Source organism: Macrotis lagotis, chromosome 3, assembly GCF_037893015.1.
Source record: "Macrotis lagotis isolate mMagLag1 chromosome 3, bilby.v1.9.chrom.fasta, whole genome shotgun sequence".
Classification (NCBI taxonomy): Eukaryota; Metazoa; Chordata; class Mammalia; order Peramelemorphia; family Peramelidae; genus Macrotis; species Macrotis lagotis.
In genome coordinates, this window is record NC_133660.1 from 154999578 (window position 1) to 155017163 (window position 17586).

The 17586-nt window shown below is 33.4% G+C and overlaps 1 protein-coding gene across 7 annotated transcripts in view; it reads right to left on the minus strand.

The window, feature by feature from the left end:
• ADGRL3 (adhesion G protein-coupled receptor L3) overlaps window positions 1-17586 on the minus strand; it is a 966635-nt gene that overhangs the window by 306691 nt on the left and 642358 nt on the right. For all 7 annotated transcript variants that reach the window (XM_074229354.1, XM_074229353.1, XM_074229350.1 and 4 more), the window contains one exon: window positions 1180-1260. In XM_074229354.1, coding sequence (XP_074085455.1) covers window positions 1180-1260 — 81 coding nt within the window. The remainder of the gene's footprint in view (window positions 1-1179; window positions 1261-17586) is intronic.

Below are 17586 nucleotides of genomic sequence, written 5' to 3' on the forward strand. Positions count from 1 at the left end.
TTGCAAAATGTTGGCTGATGCTTCTTGTGAGGTAGAAAGATGAGTTTCTGCTCAATTTATGAGACCACGAGTCAGTACTTGAGTTAAACCAAGCACAGCATACTCTTCAACAATAAGAGAAAAGTGTACATGTATTAATAATAATATTTTATGCAATTTATAACCTTCATAGAAAATCAAACATCCCTATATTTCAGCTTATATTTCACATGTTACTAATAAGTAATTTACATTATTTGGACTATACATATTCTGGTGAAATGATACAAACCTCCTCATGATTGTCAAGGGAAATCAAAGAAGGATCCTGATATATTAAATGAACTTCCTTTGGCAAACAGAGCATCATATGGACTATAGATGCCCAGAATGTGCTGGCAGACATGAGGCCTTTTTTGTCTTGTTATTGTTAAAGTCTAAATTGATGATGAAAGCAGAGATTCATTTAACTATATATATATATATATATGAAATTTTATATACCTATGTATACAGATGGGTGTATATTTATATATGTTTATACATAGGATCACATATGACCTGTTCTTCTTCTTCTATCTAATCATAAAATGGAGATGTCTTAGGATTATTGAAGGCTATACCTTCAATTCAGGAGTTAAAAAGAAAGCATATACAAATTCCAGTATATCTTAGCTTGGATAAGTTCACTATCATGAGCTTGGTTGGCAAAAAGGTAATGATTTTCTTTGACAATATAAACCCTTTCTGCCTAACATGAGATGGAGTTAAAATCTATTAGTAGACTAGTATTCACATGTGAAATAAAAATTCTATTAATGTTTGAATTGTATTACATTAATAATGAGGTATTATAGGTAATATAGTGGCATATAATTTAAAATATATTTAATTAAAAAATGAAGATTTTAAGAACTTTTAAAGAAAAGTTGCAATTCTTAATAAGTATGTAGTATTCAAAGAAAAATGAAATCACACACACACACACACACACACACACACACACACACACACACACACACACTATTAATTTTCAGGAAGGATTGTCCAAAAGAAGAAATTAACTACAAGATAATTCTCATGATTAATAAAATTAGTAATACAGATGGACTTTTTAATTTCTATTTGAATATCAGTCTCATCCTTTGGAAGCCTTTTGCAAAGAAAAAAATTACAAAAATATAAATTATGCAAACTCACCTTTTGAAGAAGGTCTTTCCATCTCAGAGTCCAGGTGAATGGGTGGAGCAATATATGAAACTTGCCCATGATGTGCCTGCCCTGTGAAAACAAAAAGAAGCAACTTAATTTCCCTTGTTCAAATTTCTTATGAGCAATAACATTTGAATCTTTCTTCCTTTTATCTCTTGTTCTACCCCCAAATGAATTCAATTATCATATCTATTAGAATTTCATTTTTAATAGATATTTTGCTGAATGACTGAATTCAAACAATAGTCTTAGCTTTAGGTTCTTTTAGACTTTTCAGTGCACCTAGTGTATCTTACAAATAGTGTGTGTCATTTTGACTAAAGAGCAGTCGTATTTTACTTATAATATTTAATTCCATTCATTTAGTGGGTAAATTGTTTCATAGGTTGATTATTGAATAGAGTACTGAGTTAGGAAGAATTGGGATTAAGTCCTTTCTCCCATTCTTTTGCTCTGGGCCTTAGATGAATCATTTAATGGCTCTCAGCAATTAAAAATTAAATTTTTTTTTAAAAGCTTACAAATTGTGAACTATCTCAAAAGCACAACCAGAACAATTACTCAAATAATCAATAAGCATTTATCTCAATTATGTGCTCATGAATTGTACCAGGCTCTGGAAATGCAAAGACAAAGTCTTAAAGATTCTTATAGTTATATATAAAATAATATATATATATATATATATATATATATATATATACACACAAAATAATATATATATATATATTTATTCTATGTGTGTGTGTGTGTTTAGCAGCGGAGAGTAGTGGGGCAGCCAGGTGGCACAGTAGAAAGAGCACTGACTTTGGATTTAGAAGGACTGAAGTTTGAATCTGGTGTCAAACACTTGACTTTTAGTTATATGATCTTGGGTAAGTCATTTAAACCTCACATGTGGAGTCATCTCCAGTTGTCCTGATTTATATCTGATCACTGCATGCAGATGGCTCTGAAGGAGAAAGTGAGGTTGATGACATAACACAGCATCTCCCTTACTCAAATTCAATTCACATGTTTGTCATGGCATCACCTCACTGATGTGATCTTCTTCGAAAACAAAGGACAAAACATTAGAAATAAGAAGATTCAGGAACTGCTTCATGTGACAGGAATGAGAAACCTCAGGTCTGTCTGGTTATGTTGTTGTGGCCCTGTCAAGGCAACCACAGATGGGACTTAAAATACAATAAATCTAGTAGCTTTTTTAGGGCTGAATTAATTCAATGTTTTACCAAAACTAGATGGTGGATGATGCTATAAATATCCAAATGACCCTGGGCAGAAAAAAAAGGTTTCCCACCCCTAGAGAAGGAGTCACTTGAGAAGGAAACTTAAAGGTAATTAGTATTCTCAGAAGTAGAAATAAGGGGTCTGGGGAAGAGCCAGTGCTAAAGCTAGAGGGATAGGAAACAGAATCAAATTAAATCAACAAGGGTTTACTATATGACTAACACTGTGTAGAGAATAAGCCTAGAAGCAGATAATCCTTGCCTTCCAAGAAATTACATTATAATTGAGGAAGACAAGTAGTTTACTTTGGAGGGAGAAGAAGAGAAAAGGAATTTACCTTCTAAGAGGGAGTGCTAACTGTGAAGGATAACAGCCTGAGTTTGGGGGCTGACTGGGGTTGTAGTATTTGTGAGGAGGATGAATGTTTAATAAGCTTGGAAATAAAGGAGGCAGTAAGGTTGTGAAGGATATGAAGGACAGTAAGATCAGATAAGTAATATCAGATAAATAATAGTGAACCACTGAAGCCACTTGATCAGATACTTGAGATAGTTTTATTATACTTGATTTGGGAGAAAACAAAAGCCTTTACTATTTGCTGAGTTCACTTTTTTTCCTTCCTAGTTTGAACCAGTGATTTTATTAACCCAGAGTCCCCTCTGGTGTGGAAATTCCCTCATAACATTCATCTTGCTATAACTTAGTAGAAAAAAATCCTAAATCCTATGACAAAAAGAGGTTAATTGATTTGTCCAAAGTCATATATGTGCCAGAAATAGAATATAAATGTTGGTAGGTCTTTCTTCCTCTTAGAACTATCCTTTATCCACTTCATCAAGATGCCTCTCATAAATTCATATACACAATTGTACTATTCTTTCCTTGTCAACATCTATGACTTAAAGTTATTAATACTTAGTTGGTGGATGAAATAATAGATTAAAAGTTCAGTAGTTTAGTTTAAAGGTAACATAAGAAGCTCAGAGCTTCTGAAACTGCCCATATGAATCAAGAGGAAACCCAAGTTGAGAGAAAAGATGGCAGAAAATTTTATGATCATAACTTGGTAAAAACAAAAAACCTAAAATTTCATTCTATGTATTATAGAACAAGAGGTATTATGATAGAGATTTTTTGTTATGTGAAATGTTTCTGCTCTCTGTAGGCAGAAATGCTTATGTTTACTAGTTTTTATAAAAATTGAGAATATCAATAATTGTATTAAAATAAATGAGAGCAGTATCTGCCATGATATTGCTAAAAGTACTAAGTCTAAAATTTCCATGTTGTCACTATCACAAATTTATATGGTTTAATTTCTAAGTCATTTTCTAGAGTGTGAATGTTGCTGTTTCCAAAAGGGTGCTGGGTGGAGCACAACTTTTCTTTTTATAATGCAAATATACAGTTATAATTCACATAGTTACAGAAACAATTCATAGGTTATTAATCTCTTTTTCTAAACAAGGAAAGTTAATGATACATAGATTATGATAACAGCTAGAGTAACCTTCCGGATTCAAGTAATATTCCACTTGTAATAAACTTTGTTGATTCCTCTTATGAGACACATTCTAAATAATTAATATGGCTCCCTGTTGATAGTTGCTGCTGTTGCCCAAAGCATTTTTCTAGCTGGCAATGCAGACCATGAAGAGGGTCTAGACTTCAGGGTTCCTTATAATGACATTTCAGAACATTATGCAGATACTACTCTGCTATCAGTAATATAAGGACTACTCCATTTTCAGAGAATTGAAACATTTAAATTGCATGCTATTAAGTGGTGGTAGTATGTCTTTAATATTATAGAGAAAAACTATATCAGTTTATCTGTAATTATCAGATATTTTAGTGTTTACCTGCTATGCTCTGATTTGAATACAATATTGATAACTGAAATGCTTTTTAAAGTACTCTTTAAGAGGAATTTTCACTAAAATTTTAATCTGAGGCAATTAATAATAACAGTACATAGATGGATAACAATATATAGATATACATATGCACACGCCCATACACACACACATTTATATCTCTCTCTATATATATATAAATATGCAACTATATAACAGGCACTCTACTAAGTACTTTACAATTATTATCTCATATTTAAATAATCTTGTGAGGTAGGTGCTATTTCTATGCCCATATAACAGATGAGGACACTAAGGCTTATAGAGGTTAAATGACTTGCCCAGGATTACATAGCTAGTAATTGCCTGAAACTGCATTTGAACGCAGGTCTTACTTATTTCAGGCTACCCAGAAGAGAGTTAGAGACAAACTTTGTGTTCCTAAACCATCAGAAAAAGCAGAAACTCTGGTAGATCTGATTACCACTGAACCAAGCAGTTAAGCACAAATTAGGCAGGCTATACAGTACATCTTTTAGATACTTAAAACAGTCTGGACAGTCAACCACATTTGAGCAATAATGAATTAGAAGGAGCACAGGGTTTAAATAATTGGGAGGAAAAGTCAGCAGATAAGAAAAAAAGCATAATTTTTGAAAAAAGAAATATTGAGCTCTGATCAACAAGATTATCAGCTATATAATTCCAGAGGATTGATGATGAAGAATGCTACCCTAACAGAAAGGTGAAGGACTAAATTATACAATAAGACACATTTGATTATGGTCAACATGATTATTTTACTTACTTTGCTTATTTTTTAACAAGAGCTTTCTTTTTCTTTCCTTTTTTTTGGGGGGGGGCAGCGAATTATGAGGGAAAAAATAGATATGAAGAGGAAAAGTATTGAGAAGAGACCCAGGAAAGTGTAGTGTCATGGAAACCAAGGAAAGAAATGTCAAGGTCTCTGGTCAACAGTAACAAATGCTTCAGAGAACTGAGAAGTATGAATGTTGAGAGAAGTCATCTCAGTGACTGAAGAAGGCGCTATCAGTTCCTTAATACTCTTACATGTGTCTGACTTTCCACTTCTTTTTGGCACCATCTCCAATTTTTCCATATCCCTCTTAAGTTGTGGAACTCTGATACAATGTGTATTTATTCATCACTGAGTGTCACAGAAGACCTACTATATATTTTCTACAGTATCAGCTTAATCATTTTATGCATCTTGACATGGAAATAGGATTGCAGCCATTACATCTGCTCCAGGTAGCAACAGAAACAACATTTAAAGCACTGTGTTATTTTCTAGAATAATATTATTTTAAAATGTTTCTCAAAAATAGAATGTGGTTAAAGGGCAAAGGATGTTAAGGCTAACTTTCAAAGCAAACTCCACTAAAGGAGAAAACTAGAGAGGGAATTAAATCCCTTTTGAACAGTTGAAAGTAAAGGAAATAAAGTTCTTTATTTCAAAGATTTATCCCAGGCCATCTATTTCAGATTCTACATATTTTAGTAGCTAGCTATACTCACATCTGTCATCATCGTCTATCAAATGGAAAATGAAATAAATAAAATATGGAGATAAGTAAGGAGAAAAATAAAGAAGTTCATCGTTTCAAGTAAAAAGCATTTACTACAACCTAGTCCCTCCTGATTTCTTTAGTTTCACCACCTTTCATCTCAATTTTTACTCATTTTCTGTAGAGTGCTATAAATAAGTGGAATAGTCTATAGCTCTCCAAAAAGCTTTTATGTTATTTTTTTTACTTGCTTTAAAATTTTCAGCAGCTGATCATGATTATTTTCTCTCCAGAGATTCAGTTTTTTTTTCCCAAGAACAATACAAAAAAAGCTGTCATTTTTTTGGCTTCTGGGCTCTTTAATAATGTTATCATTTTGCTCTTGCCACTCATATGAACTCTAGAAAGTGATATCTCTCTGTCTCATGAAAATAATGATTCCATGTGGGAATTGTAAAATGCTCACACCAAACTACATTTGAGAATGGCACGTAAAGTTTGATATTATTAAGTATTTAAAATGACTACCAAAATAACTGAACATTTTCAAAAAAGCAGTCCAAAATCTTTTTGAAAAGTAACTTCCTGCAACTAATGAAATGTCTTAGGTCAAAATGTTTCTTTTACTGATGGAAAATTGGGCATACCTAGTATTATAGCAACTTGTGCTTCCATCTTCAGATGGCACTCTAACTTAAACCATCTGTCCTAATCTACTTTCAGGTAATAATGTAAACACCAATTCAAAGTAATCATCAAAGTAAGGGTGATAACATTGCCAATTTGATTTCTGAATTTTTTCATCCAACTTCTTGTCCTTTTTTAATAATATTAGGTGTACTTGTTTATTATTAAGTAACTAAAATAAGCTAAAATATCAGAATAACTACCTGCTTGACTATTCAAGAAATAAAGTTAGTGATGATGTATCAAAAGTCAGTGATGGTATTCCTTCTAGTGAACATTATTTGGTAACAAAAAAAGAAGGCATGACAAGACTGATGCAAAATTAACCTTTAAGGGGGCAGTGGATAGAGCAACAGCCCTGGAGTCAGGAAGATCTGAGTTCAGATCCAGCCTCAGACCCTTAATAATTGCCTAGCTGTGTGACCTTGTGCAAATCACTCAACTCCACTGCCTTAAATTAATAAAAAAAAAAAAATTTTTAATAAATAAATTAAAAGCAACCTTTAAGATTGCTCTTGTTACATAATATTCTTAGAAAACAACTATTAAGAAGGAAAACAGACTTAAAGTTAAAATCTTCATCTTCTGATTATTGTATGTAATAGATTTCTTTAAATTGAATACACATTTTAGGAATATAATAAATTTTAAGTGTTCACTGGTATAACAAAGGAAAAGTTCTCAGAAAATGATAAATATAATATATTTATTTTTCTTTGCTTCTTGATCAATTGACCTATGGACTAAATGGCCATCTGTGAAGTACAGGGAACACAAATATGAAAAATAATCCTAGTGTCCAAAGACAATTATTGTTATCATTATTGTCTTCAGCCTAGCCGTAGCTTATTTTTCTCCTTTCTCTTCTTTTCTATTTTCTCTAGTTCTCTAGTCTCTTCGGTTTTATATGGGTACATTTTCTTTCCTATCCCACACTGTTCTTTAGTTTACTTTTTTTGACTTGTCTTTCTCCTTTAGCATATAATCTCCTTGAGGACAGGGATTATTTTTTGCTTATAAGTATATTCTGAGCAATTAATACAATGCCTCATATGTATTAAATGATAAATGTGTCTATGAGATTAATGTTTCTTGACTCAATGATTCAATGAATCATCAACTAATTCAAGTCAAATAAAAAAAATCAATTAAGTATATTCACTATGTGCAACATAAATAACCTGTATAGAAAGATTTAAGGTTTTGCCATTTAATTGCCACAATAACCTGTGACATAAGAGGTATTATTATCCTCCTTTTACAAAGGAGGAAACTGAGGTAGTTGGGGGCAATGACTTGTATAGGGTCACACAATAAGTTTTGAATTTAGGCTATCCCTGATACTAAATTCTATGTTTTCTACCTACTATGCTCATAGCCAAATTTCTGGTAATGAATGTCTATATAAACACATAATAAAAAGAAAGGTGTGGAGTGGAAGTATGCCATAACTGAAAAACTCCTTTCATATTTTGATTAGTTCAAGACATTTGATTTACATTTTTCCTAATTTGTTTAATTAATAGGATCACTGGAATTGTGAATTAAACTTTGACAATCAGTTGAATATTACTCAGGCAATGAGTATTTATAAAGAAGATGTCCATTTAAGAACAAAATTTAACTCTTTTTTGTACTTTTTTTTGGTGTCCAAATTACTAAAGGTCATTGTTATCCATATTTAAGTTGTTCTTAAATACCAAGAAGAATGATTCTTTAAGAAAAGGAAAAGATCAATGTGAAGTCAGAGCATGTAGGACTAAGCATCCTGACAGAAAAAGAACAAAAATAAAGGTGAAATTAATTGTACAGAAATAGCTACATAAAAGGTCTCCAAATAATTATGCCAAGAATCATTTTAAAAAATAATTGAAAGTATGTTATCTCAGTCCATTTATGGAAGCCAGGAGGCATATTCATGAAAGAATTAAGGTAATTAGTAATGCAGAAATCAATAGGTCTTTATTACAAATGTTTCAACCACATAGGTGAATGTATAGATGCTCATATCAAATGTTAATTAGTACACCCACCAGAAAGTGGAGAGGGAAGAAAAATGAATGGAAGGTTTTTTTAAAAAGCTTGTTTAAATTGGAGGGTGTTGTATGAGTAGGGGATAAAACTAAAATATTCATAAAGTTATTGTTATATTTATTATATTATATTAATATTCATAAAACTCAGAAACTTCAGAACTTGGTTTCAAATTCCAACTGATATGCTTCTAGAAAATCATATAGTCACTGGAAAATCACAACTTCTCTAGGCCTCAGTTTCTTCAACCGTAAAATGAAAGGAATTTGGAGTTACTCTAAAGTCCCTCCTACTCCAAAGGAATCATCCTGAGGGTAAAGCACTTAGCCTCTCAACATCCAAGAAAACTCTTTTATAGTGTAAGTTGACAATGAGTCACCCATCTGCATTACTTAAGGTATCTTCCAAATTTAGATTTCTTTACCTGGATGAAATCACAGCTATGGGCATCCCAATTACTATAAGCCTCATAAAGCTATATTCTCCCTGACTCCCCTTACCAGGGATAAGAGAGACATCTTACAAATTTGAGCATAATTAGATGATCATTCTTCACTCTAGAGTCTGATTTCTGATTTCATCATTCAGATATTAGATATTAATTAGTTGTGTGACCTTGGGCAAGCCACTTTCTGAATGCCTCATATCCAGCACCATCACCAGTGGTCCTGATTCACTGAACCCAGATGGCTCTGAAGGAGAAAATAAGGCTGGTGACTTAGCACAGCATCCCCTCATTCAAATCCAATTCGTGTGCTTGTCATGGCATCATCTCATTGATGTCTTGTTCTTTAATAATGAAAGACAAACATTATTAAAATGTTGCTATTTAGGGGTGGCTAGGGGGTGCAGTGGATAGAGCACAAGCCCTGGAGTCAGGAGTACCTGAGTTCAAATCCGGACTCAGACACTTAATAATTACCTAGCTGTGTGGCCTTGGGCAAGCCACTTAACCCCATTGCCTTGCAAAAAAACCAAACAAACCTAAAAAAAATATTGTTGCTCAGTTGCATCTGATTCTTGATGACTCCATTTGAAGCTTTGTTGACAGATACTGACGTAGTTTGGCATGTTTTTCTCCAGTTCATTTTACAGTTGAGGAAACTGAGGCAAACAGGGTTAAGTTATGTAGACAGAATCACAAAGCTAATAAAAATCTAAAGTTGGCTTTCAAATTGTCTTCTAAATTCCATGCCTGGCCCCTGTAACCATTACACCACCTAGCTGACCCAACAGAAGCTCTCTCATCAAAATTATTAACAGTCTTGTCACTGTTAAATCTAATGATCTATTTTCAAACATCATTCTCCTCCATCTCTCCATAGCATCTGACATTGTCAGTTACTCTCTCCTCTGTGGAAGAGACATTTTGGAACATTATTTTCTCCTGACTGTCCTGTTTGTTAAACCTATTCTCCTTTGCTGAATCTTCATTAGTTACCCTCTAATCTTGGATACTACACAGCACTCTGTCCTTTATACTGTTTACCTTGATAGGGTACATGGGATTCAGGAGGACTACTACCTGTTATATGAGGGATTGCTAAACACTTTTAGTGATGATTATTCATCTTTGGTATCTCCTGTTTCTCCCAGCTCTCACCTGTAGTACCAAGTGGCCACACACTGTTAAAGTATGTTGGCATTTGGACTAAGCCAGGTTGAGTATAACCTGCAAGCTTCAAATCCATTAGTGAGTGGGAATGTGAAGATTTCCCCTGGTGGAATGGGTGGTAAATTTAACATGTTCAAAATTAAACTCATTTCTCCCCAACCATAACCTTCCCTATTAATATTTATGGTACCATAATGCTCTCAGTAACTCAGATTTGTAGCCTAATAGTCATCTTTCACTCTTCACTCTCAATAGTAAATTATTTTCCAAGTTCTGAACTTCTTTCCTTTATAACATCTCTTCTCTGGTGCCACCCAATGCAGACCTCATCACCTCATCATTGCATTAATAGAAAAGCTAGCTAGTTGATTTCTCTGCCTCAAATATCTCTACATAAATCTATCTTCCACTCAATTCTCAAACAAATTAAACTTTTTTATGACTTTTAGGCCCTTACTCAAATAATTCTAGTGGTTTACTACTATGTTCAGTATCAAATATAAAATATTCTGGGTTAAAAAAACTTTATAAATTAGTCTCCTTTTATATTTCTAGTCTTATTAAATATTCTTCCCCTCTTTGCACTGTTACCCAGTCTTCTCATCAAATGAGAGCTTTGTAATGTGCTTAGTATAATGTCTCCTACAAAGTAGGCACTTAAAAACTTCTTTTGCCTACATCTCCCTCCTTGCTGTTCCTCCACGGAAAAAATTCCATACTCCAACTCTGCACATTTTTATTGATTGTCCCTAATGCCTAGAATTCTCTTTCCTCATTTCTTCTCCCTGACTTTGTTGACCTCCTCATTTAAAGTTTTACCTTATACTAGAAGTCTTTCCCAAGGCTCCTTAATCTTAGGGTTTTTCCTTTCAGTATAATTCCAATTATCATAATATATATCCATATATGTATGTATACACACATATGTGTCAGTGTTTAGATTGTTTAATTGATTTCATGTTGTTTCTTTTATTGGACTGTGAGCTCTTTTACAGCAGGGTCCATGTTTTTTTTCCCTTGTTTATCTTTGTATCTACAGTGCTTGGCACTGTGCTGAGTAAATAGCAGACACTAAGAGATTTTTTGATTGATCTTTCAGCTTCTCATGAGTTTTTGCAAGTCAACTACATTGTAGTTGCAGTATTCCCTTATAAAGTTCACTTTATAGAGGTTCTATAATTATCACATTTATACATTTAAATATAGATAAAGATATATAATAAATATATATAAAGATCTTCCTTAATCAGACAACTGCATAGGTAACATTTCTATAATACCATTCAACCAAGACTGAATCCATCTCATTACTACTGAATTCCTCCTTGACATCTAGAGCAGCACAATCCACACAAACAAGAGATCTATACTTCCTAAACCTTCCCAAATCCATGCCCCACTCATCTTTGTTCTTCCAGTTGATTTCTGGATGAGGATGTACAAAACAGCCCACTTAGTCTGTTTTATTAGCTAGCCCCTAGACAGCAAATTGCTTGAGAAATCTGATCTAATCAGTCATGGGTTATCTCATCATCTCCCTATTTCAAATGGCTACCATTGTCTCTTTTTCTTTCTCCTCCCACTCCCCATTCATCTTAGAAGAAGAAAAAATCCCTTGTTAGAATGCAAACTTATTGAGGGCAGAATTATTTCTTTTTTACTTCTTTACTTCTCTTTACTTATTTTACTTCTTGATTACTCAAGGAAGAATAAATTGTTTTCTTATTCATGCTTTAAGATTTTTGACTCTAAAATAATTAAAATATAATCTCATTTCGGATTCACACTAACACTACCATATAGAAACTATTGATATTGTTATCCTCATTTTGCAGATGTAGGAACTAGGCTAAAAAACTATTTATTTGTCTACTGTCTTAATGTTAGTAAGGATTATTGATGATTTGTGAGGGGGATCTCTCTTGATTTATGTGCTGCTAGGTGGCTCAGTGAATAAAGTCTCAGGTCTGGGGTCAGGAAGACTATTCTTCCTGAGTTAAAATCTGGCCTCAGATTCTTATTTTTTATTTTATTTATTTATTTATTTTAGATTTTTGCAAGGCAAATGGAGATTTGAATTCAGGTATTCCTGACTCCAGGACCAGTGCTCTGCACCACCTAGCCGCCCCTTGGTCTCAGATTCTTGCTAGCTGTGTGACCCTGGACAAGTTACTTAACCCTGCCCCAGTTAGTTTCCTCAACTGTAAAATAAGATAGAGGGGTGGCGAGGTGGTGCAGTGGATAAAGCACTGGCCCTGGATTCAAGAGTACAGGGATTCAAATTCCATCTCAAATACTTAATAATTACCTAGCTGTGTGGCCTTGGGCAAGCCACTTAACCCCATTTGCCTTGCAAAAACCTAAATAAAAAAAAAAGAGAAGGACATGGCAAATTATGCTAGCATTTTTGCCAAAAAAAAGTCCTAAATGAGATAAAGAAGAATCAGATTTGATTTAAAAAACAATTAAACAACAACTTCTTGACTTTGGTTCTAGAACTCTTTCAGTATACCATGTTACTTTTTTATTTTATATTTATGTAGAATTATTTCAAGCCTTTAATTAGATTTAGTTAGGGTTTAAGAAGAAATTTTATATAAATCTAAGAAAACAGGAAGATTCTTAAGTCCATGAGGCTGGAAAAGAAAGAAATATACAAAAGAAGGAATGGGAATTCAGAATTTTGTTACTCTTGGTAATATCAAGGCCTAATTGGAAAAACCATGTAGTAAATAGGCCTAGTAAGGATCAAAGGACAGCAGAATATAGACACATAATAGGTTATAAATGTAAAAAGTCTTCAAAGAGAGTATGAGAAAGGAATCTGTATTAGAACCAAGAAGCCACAGTTGGAACTGAACATGGAATGATATATTGGCTTACGACTGAAAAATAAGTATATAAGGTTGTATATTGTCACCTTATTTATTTATTTAACTTATATGCTGAGTATAACATGTGAAATATCAAACTGGAGGGATCAAGAGCTAGAATTAAGACCACTGAAAGAAATATCAACCATCTCAGTCATGCAGATAATACCACTCTGATGTCAGAAAGGGAAAAGGAATTAAGAAGCTTTTGGATGAGGGTGATAGAGGAAAGTTTAAAAATTTGTTTGATGTTTAATATAAAAAAAAGCAACAAATAAGCAAAAAAACTAAAATCTTGACATCTGATCCCATCACTTTCCTGGAAAATAGAGGACAGTGCCAGATTTTATATTTTTAAGCTCAAAAGATCACTGCAGATATGACTGAAACCATGAAATTAAAAGATGCTTGCTCCTCACAAGAAAAGCTATGGCAAATCTGGATAGCATACTAAAAAGCAGGGTTACCACCTTGCTGACTGAAAAGTTCAAAGAGTCAAAATTATGGTTTTTCCAGTAGCAATATATGGCTCTAAGAGTTGGACTATAAGTTAAACCCTGTGCTCCAAAATCAACATTTTTGAATTATGGTGCTGGAGGAGATTTTTGAGAGTCCCTTGGACACAAGAAGATCAAATTAGTTAATACTTAAAGAATTAATTCAGGCTATTCACTGAAAGGTCAAATACTAAAGTTGAAGTTTGAAAACTTGGACCATATTACAGAAGACAGGGCTTATTGGAAAAGACCATGATGTTCGGAAAAATTGAAGACATAAGGAAATAGGGATGGCAGAGGATGAGATAGATAAATAGTGTCCTGGCAACAAGAAACATGAACTTGGACAGATATCAAGAGATAGTGGAAGGGGCAGCTAGGTGGTGCAGTGGATAAAGCACTGGCCCTGGAGTCAGGAGTACCTGGGTTCAAATCTGGTCTCAGACACTTAATAATTACCGAGCTGTGTGGCTTTGGGCAAGCCACTTAACCCCATTTGCCTTGCAATTAAAAAAAAAACCTAAAAAAAAGAGATAGTGGAAGATAGAAGTGGAAGACCCCATGGAGTGCTATAGACTACAGTATCACAAAGAGTCAGACATGGCTGAATGATCAAACAACAGCAATATATATGTGTGTATTCATATATAAACATAGACATATAAAATAGAAGTACAATTTTGCCATGGAGTAAGTTGGGTCAGATATTTGAGATCCAGAAATTTTCTACTCCTGATGATCTAAATTCCATCTGAATCAAATTAGTAGTTCAGAAATGTCAATATCTCACTTTGTCTTTTCTAGTGGTAGACTAATCAACAATTACCCATGTATGTATATGTATACACACAAATATATACATATATATTTATACATACAGAAAGGCATATATATATATATATATATATATATATATATATATATGTAGAGAGAGAGAGAGAGAGAGAGAGAGAGACATAGAAATAGTATTATTGAGAAGTAAAAGAATTAAATGTGGGTTCCCTTTCACCAATTATTTTTTAAACTACCCCTACACCAAGTGATAAAACTGTACTTTCTTGAATCATAATTTCTAATTAAAATTCAAATCACATATCAAAATCTAATAGGAAAAAAAGGATGTACCAATTACTTATATTATAGTCCACAGCTTAAATACCACAAATGAGGAAAATCTTTCATGTTTTATGCTCATTAATTTCATCTTCTGTGAACATTCATATTGTACTTTAAATTAAAGTTTTATAATTGGAATTTCACACATATAAAAAATGCATACAGCATATAGCAACATTTTTTTAGCAAGGCATAAAATGGTTATTTTCTTTTAGTTAACTTAAACTGATTTTGAACACTTGTTACATTATTTTTTTCTACATATGACAAAGCTACTGTAACACACTATTACACACTATTACATCTATAACCTGTTAGATCCTACCAGACTTATCCTGTGTAACCTTGGGGGTATATCATTCAACTTAATTTCTTCATTTGTAATACAGAGTATATGAAAAATCAGAATATATAGTTCAAGAGATTATTGTGAGGCTCACATATATTTTATTAAGTTTGATAATTATGAAATACTAGACCAAGTCTAGTATTCTTTTCATTATGTTACTCAATCCTAAAGCTTTCTTTATTTAACCGAGCTAAAGGGGAAGGGCTGAATGCTAGGTAAGGAACACTCTTTTCTGTCTCTTTCTACCTCCCTTTCTCTTTCCCTCTCTCTCTCTCTCACTCTGTCTTTCTCTCTTTTTATCTTTGTCTTTTTGTCTATCTGTCTCTCTCCTCTCTCTCTTTCTCTGTCACACATACACACACACACACACACACACACACACACACACACACACACACACCCCACCATCCCACATCATAACCTCTGTATCCAAATAACATGTTTTATGACAAAAAAGGATACTTACACATTGATATTTGGATTGCTTTAAAAAACATTTTTTTCATTTAGATATTGCAAAAAATTATCTTTAGGAATGAAAGGGGTTGGAATAGTTCAGCTTAGAACTGCTGTCCTAAGGGGCAGCTAGGTGGCCCAGTGGATAGAGCACCAGCCCTGGAGTCAGGAGTACCTAAGTTCAAATCTGGACTCAGACACTTAATACCTAGCTGTGTGGCCTTGGGCAAGCCACTTAACCCCATTTGCCTTGCAAAAACCTAACAACAACAAAAAAAGAATCCATTTCCTTAAAAAAAACTACTGTGGTCCTAAAACTGTAGAACAAAAACAGAAAATAGGCTGAAACTCTAGTTCCCCAGAACACTGAGTTGAGGATCCAGACCTTGCTAAGTTTATGCTTTATAAATTCAAAGTCTATGCCAATCTACTAAGAGAAATAGAATGCATTAATTTATGCTTCTCTGCTCTTTGTTTTCTATATCACAAAAATATCCAGAAATATATCCTAGAAAACATTTCAAGAAAAATGTTAAAGTTATGTAAAGACCAAGAATTCGGGGCCTGATGAAAAATGTACAGTGCTAAGGCCTCAAAGGGGAAAAAAAAAGTATCCTGTGAACACAAGTAACAAGTAATTGTTCATCTCCCTAACTATATTGTAGTTTTTGAAACATCCCTCTCCCTTTCCTTCACCTTCCGCATTCAAATAACTAATGTAGTCCTGTGGAATATACAATCAAACATTTCTTACATTTTTTTCTTTCTCTTCCTCTTTACTCCCATGGATGGTAATCTACTTCAGACTTCATTACCATCTGTTTAACATATTGCTATATTTTTCCTACAGGTCAGTTAGTCCACAAAGATTTATTAAGTTCTTAATATGTAGCAGGCACTATACTAAGTGCTGGGGTTAGCAAAGAAGCAAAAGATAAACCCTGACTTCAAAGAGCTCACAATCTAATTGGGGAAAACAAAAAAACAAATAAAATATATAAAGGATAAATGGAATTTAATTAAAAGAGGGAAAGACCTAGAATAAGTATGAGAAATTCTTTATGTATAAAGTAGGATTTAAGATGAGATTTAAAGGAAGATGAAGTGTGAGATCATTTCAAATAAGGGAAACAGTCAGAGAAAATTTCCAGAATGAAGAGATGAATATCTTGTTGAGAAACAACAAAGAAGCCAGTGTCACTAAATCAAAGAGCACATGGCAAGGAGTAAATGCAATAAGACTAGGAAGGTAGGAGAGTGGGAGGTGGGGGAGAAATAAAAAAAATGTTTTGTATTTGATCCTTAGTCCTAGAATAGGTTCATTTCCATAATCATTGATAGTTCCTAAATCAGTTTACTTTAGAGGATAAAATTCCACAACACTTAGACAATATTAAAGAATTTTAAATTGTAGTTTTTTTTAAATCCACTATTCTCATTAAGAAAAAGGAAGAAGAAATGTTTAATTTTTTTCTAATTAGGTCAGCATACCTCATTTCTTTTAATCTATCCTTCTGATTTTCCTGATATTCTCTCAGCTAGACAACTTGACCAGCTGTGACAGTCTCTTCAGTGAGATGGCTACCCTGGATTGGCCCAAAGATAACACAGAATCAGAAAGTTCCACCACTAAGCGATAAAACACCAAAGTCTGCAAGAAGTGATCAGAACGATCAAGTGTGCGTTAACACCATCTTGTCAGGAGAGAAATTGATGAATTGGAGGTTTTCCCAGGAATGAAAAATGTTGAACTGGGCCACCTCATTCATTTCACTTTAAAATATGCCTTAGAGTAAAGGATGTGACTGCCTGCAGAGAAATTTTGACAACTCCCCTCTGTGTACTTAAATGCTGTCAGCTCAAAAAGCTGAGACATTTCAGCAAATTGTTCATTTTCTGACAGATTTCTATACTACTTTCATACTGAAATCTTAATCAAAGGCATTTTTAAAAAGTCAGAATTTAGTCTGGGATCTAAAGAATCACAAAGGCATCAAAAGCTTAATTTAGAAATGTTGGGCATCTGTACCATACCTGTCAACTACAACTGAAGATCAAAACAACTACATACACAAGTTGTGGATTTAAAGTAAATACAGGAAGGATCTATGATTTCATCAGTCTGGAAAACAAGCTTGGGAACTCTGCCA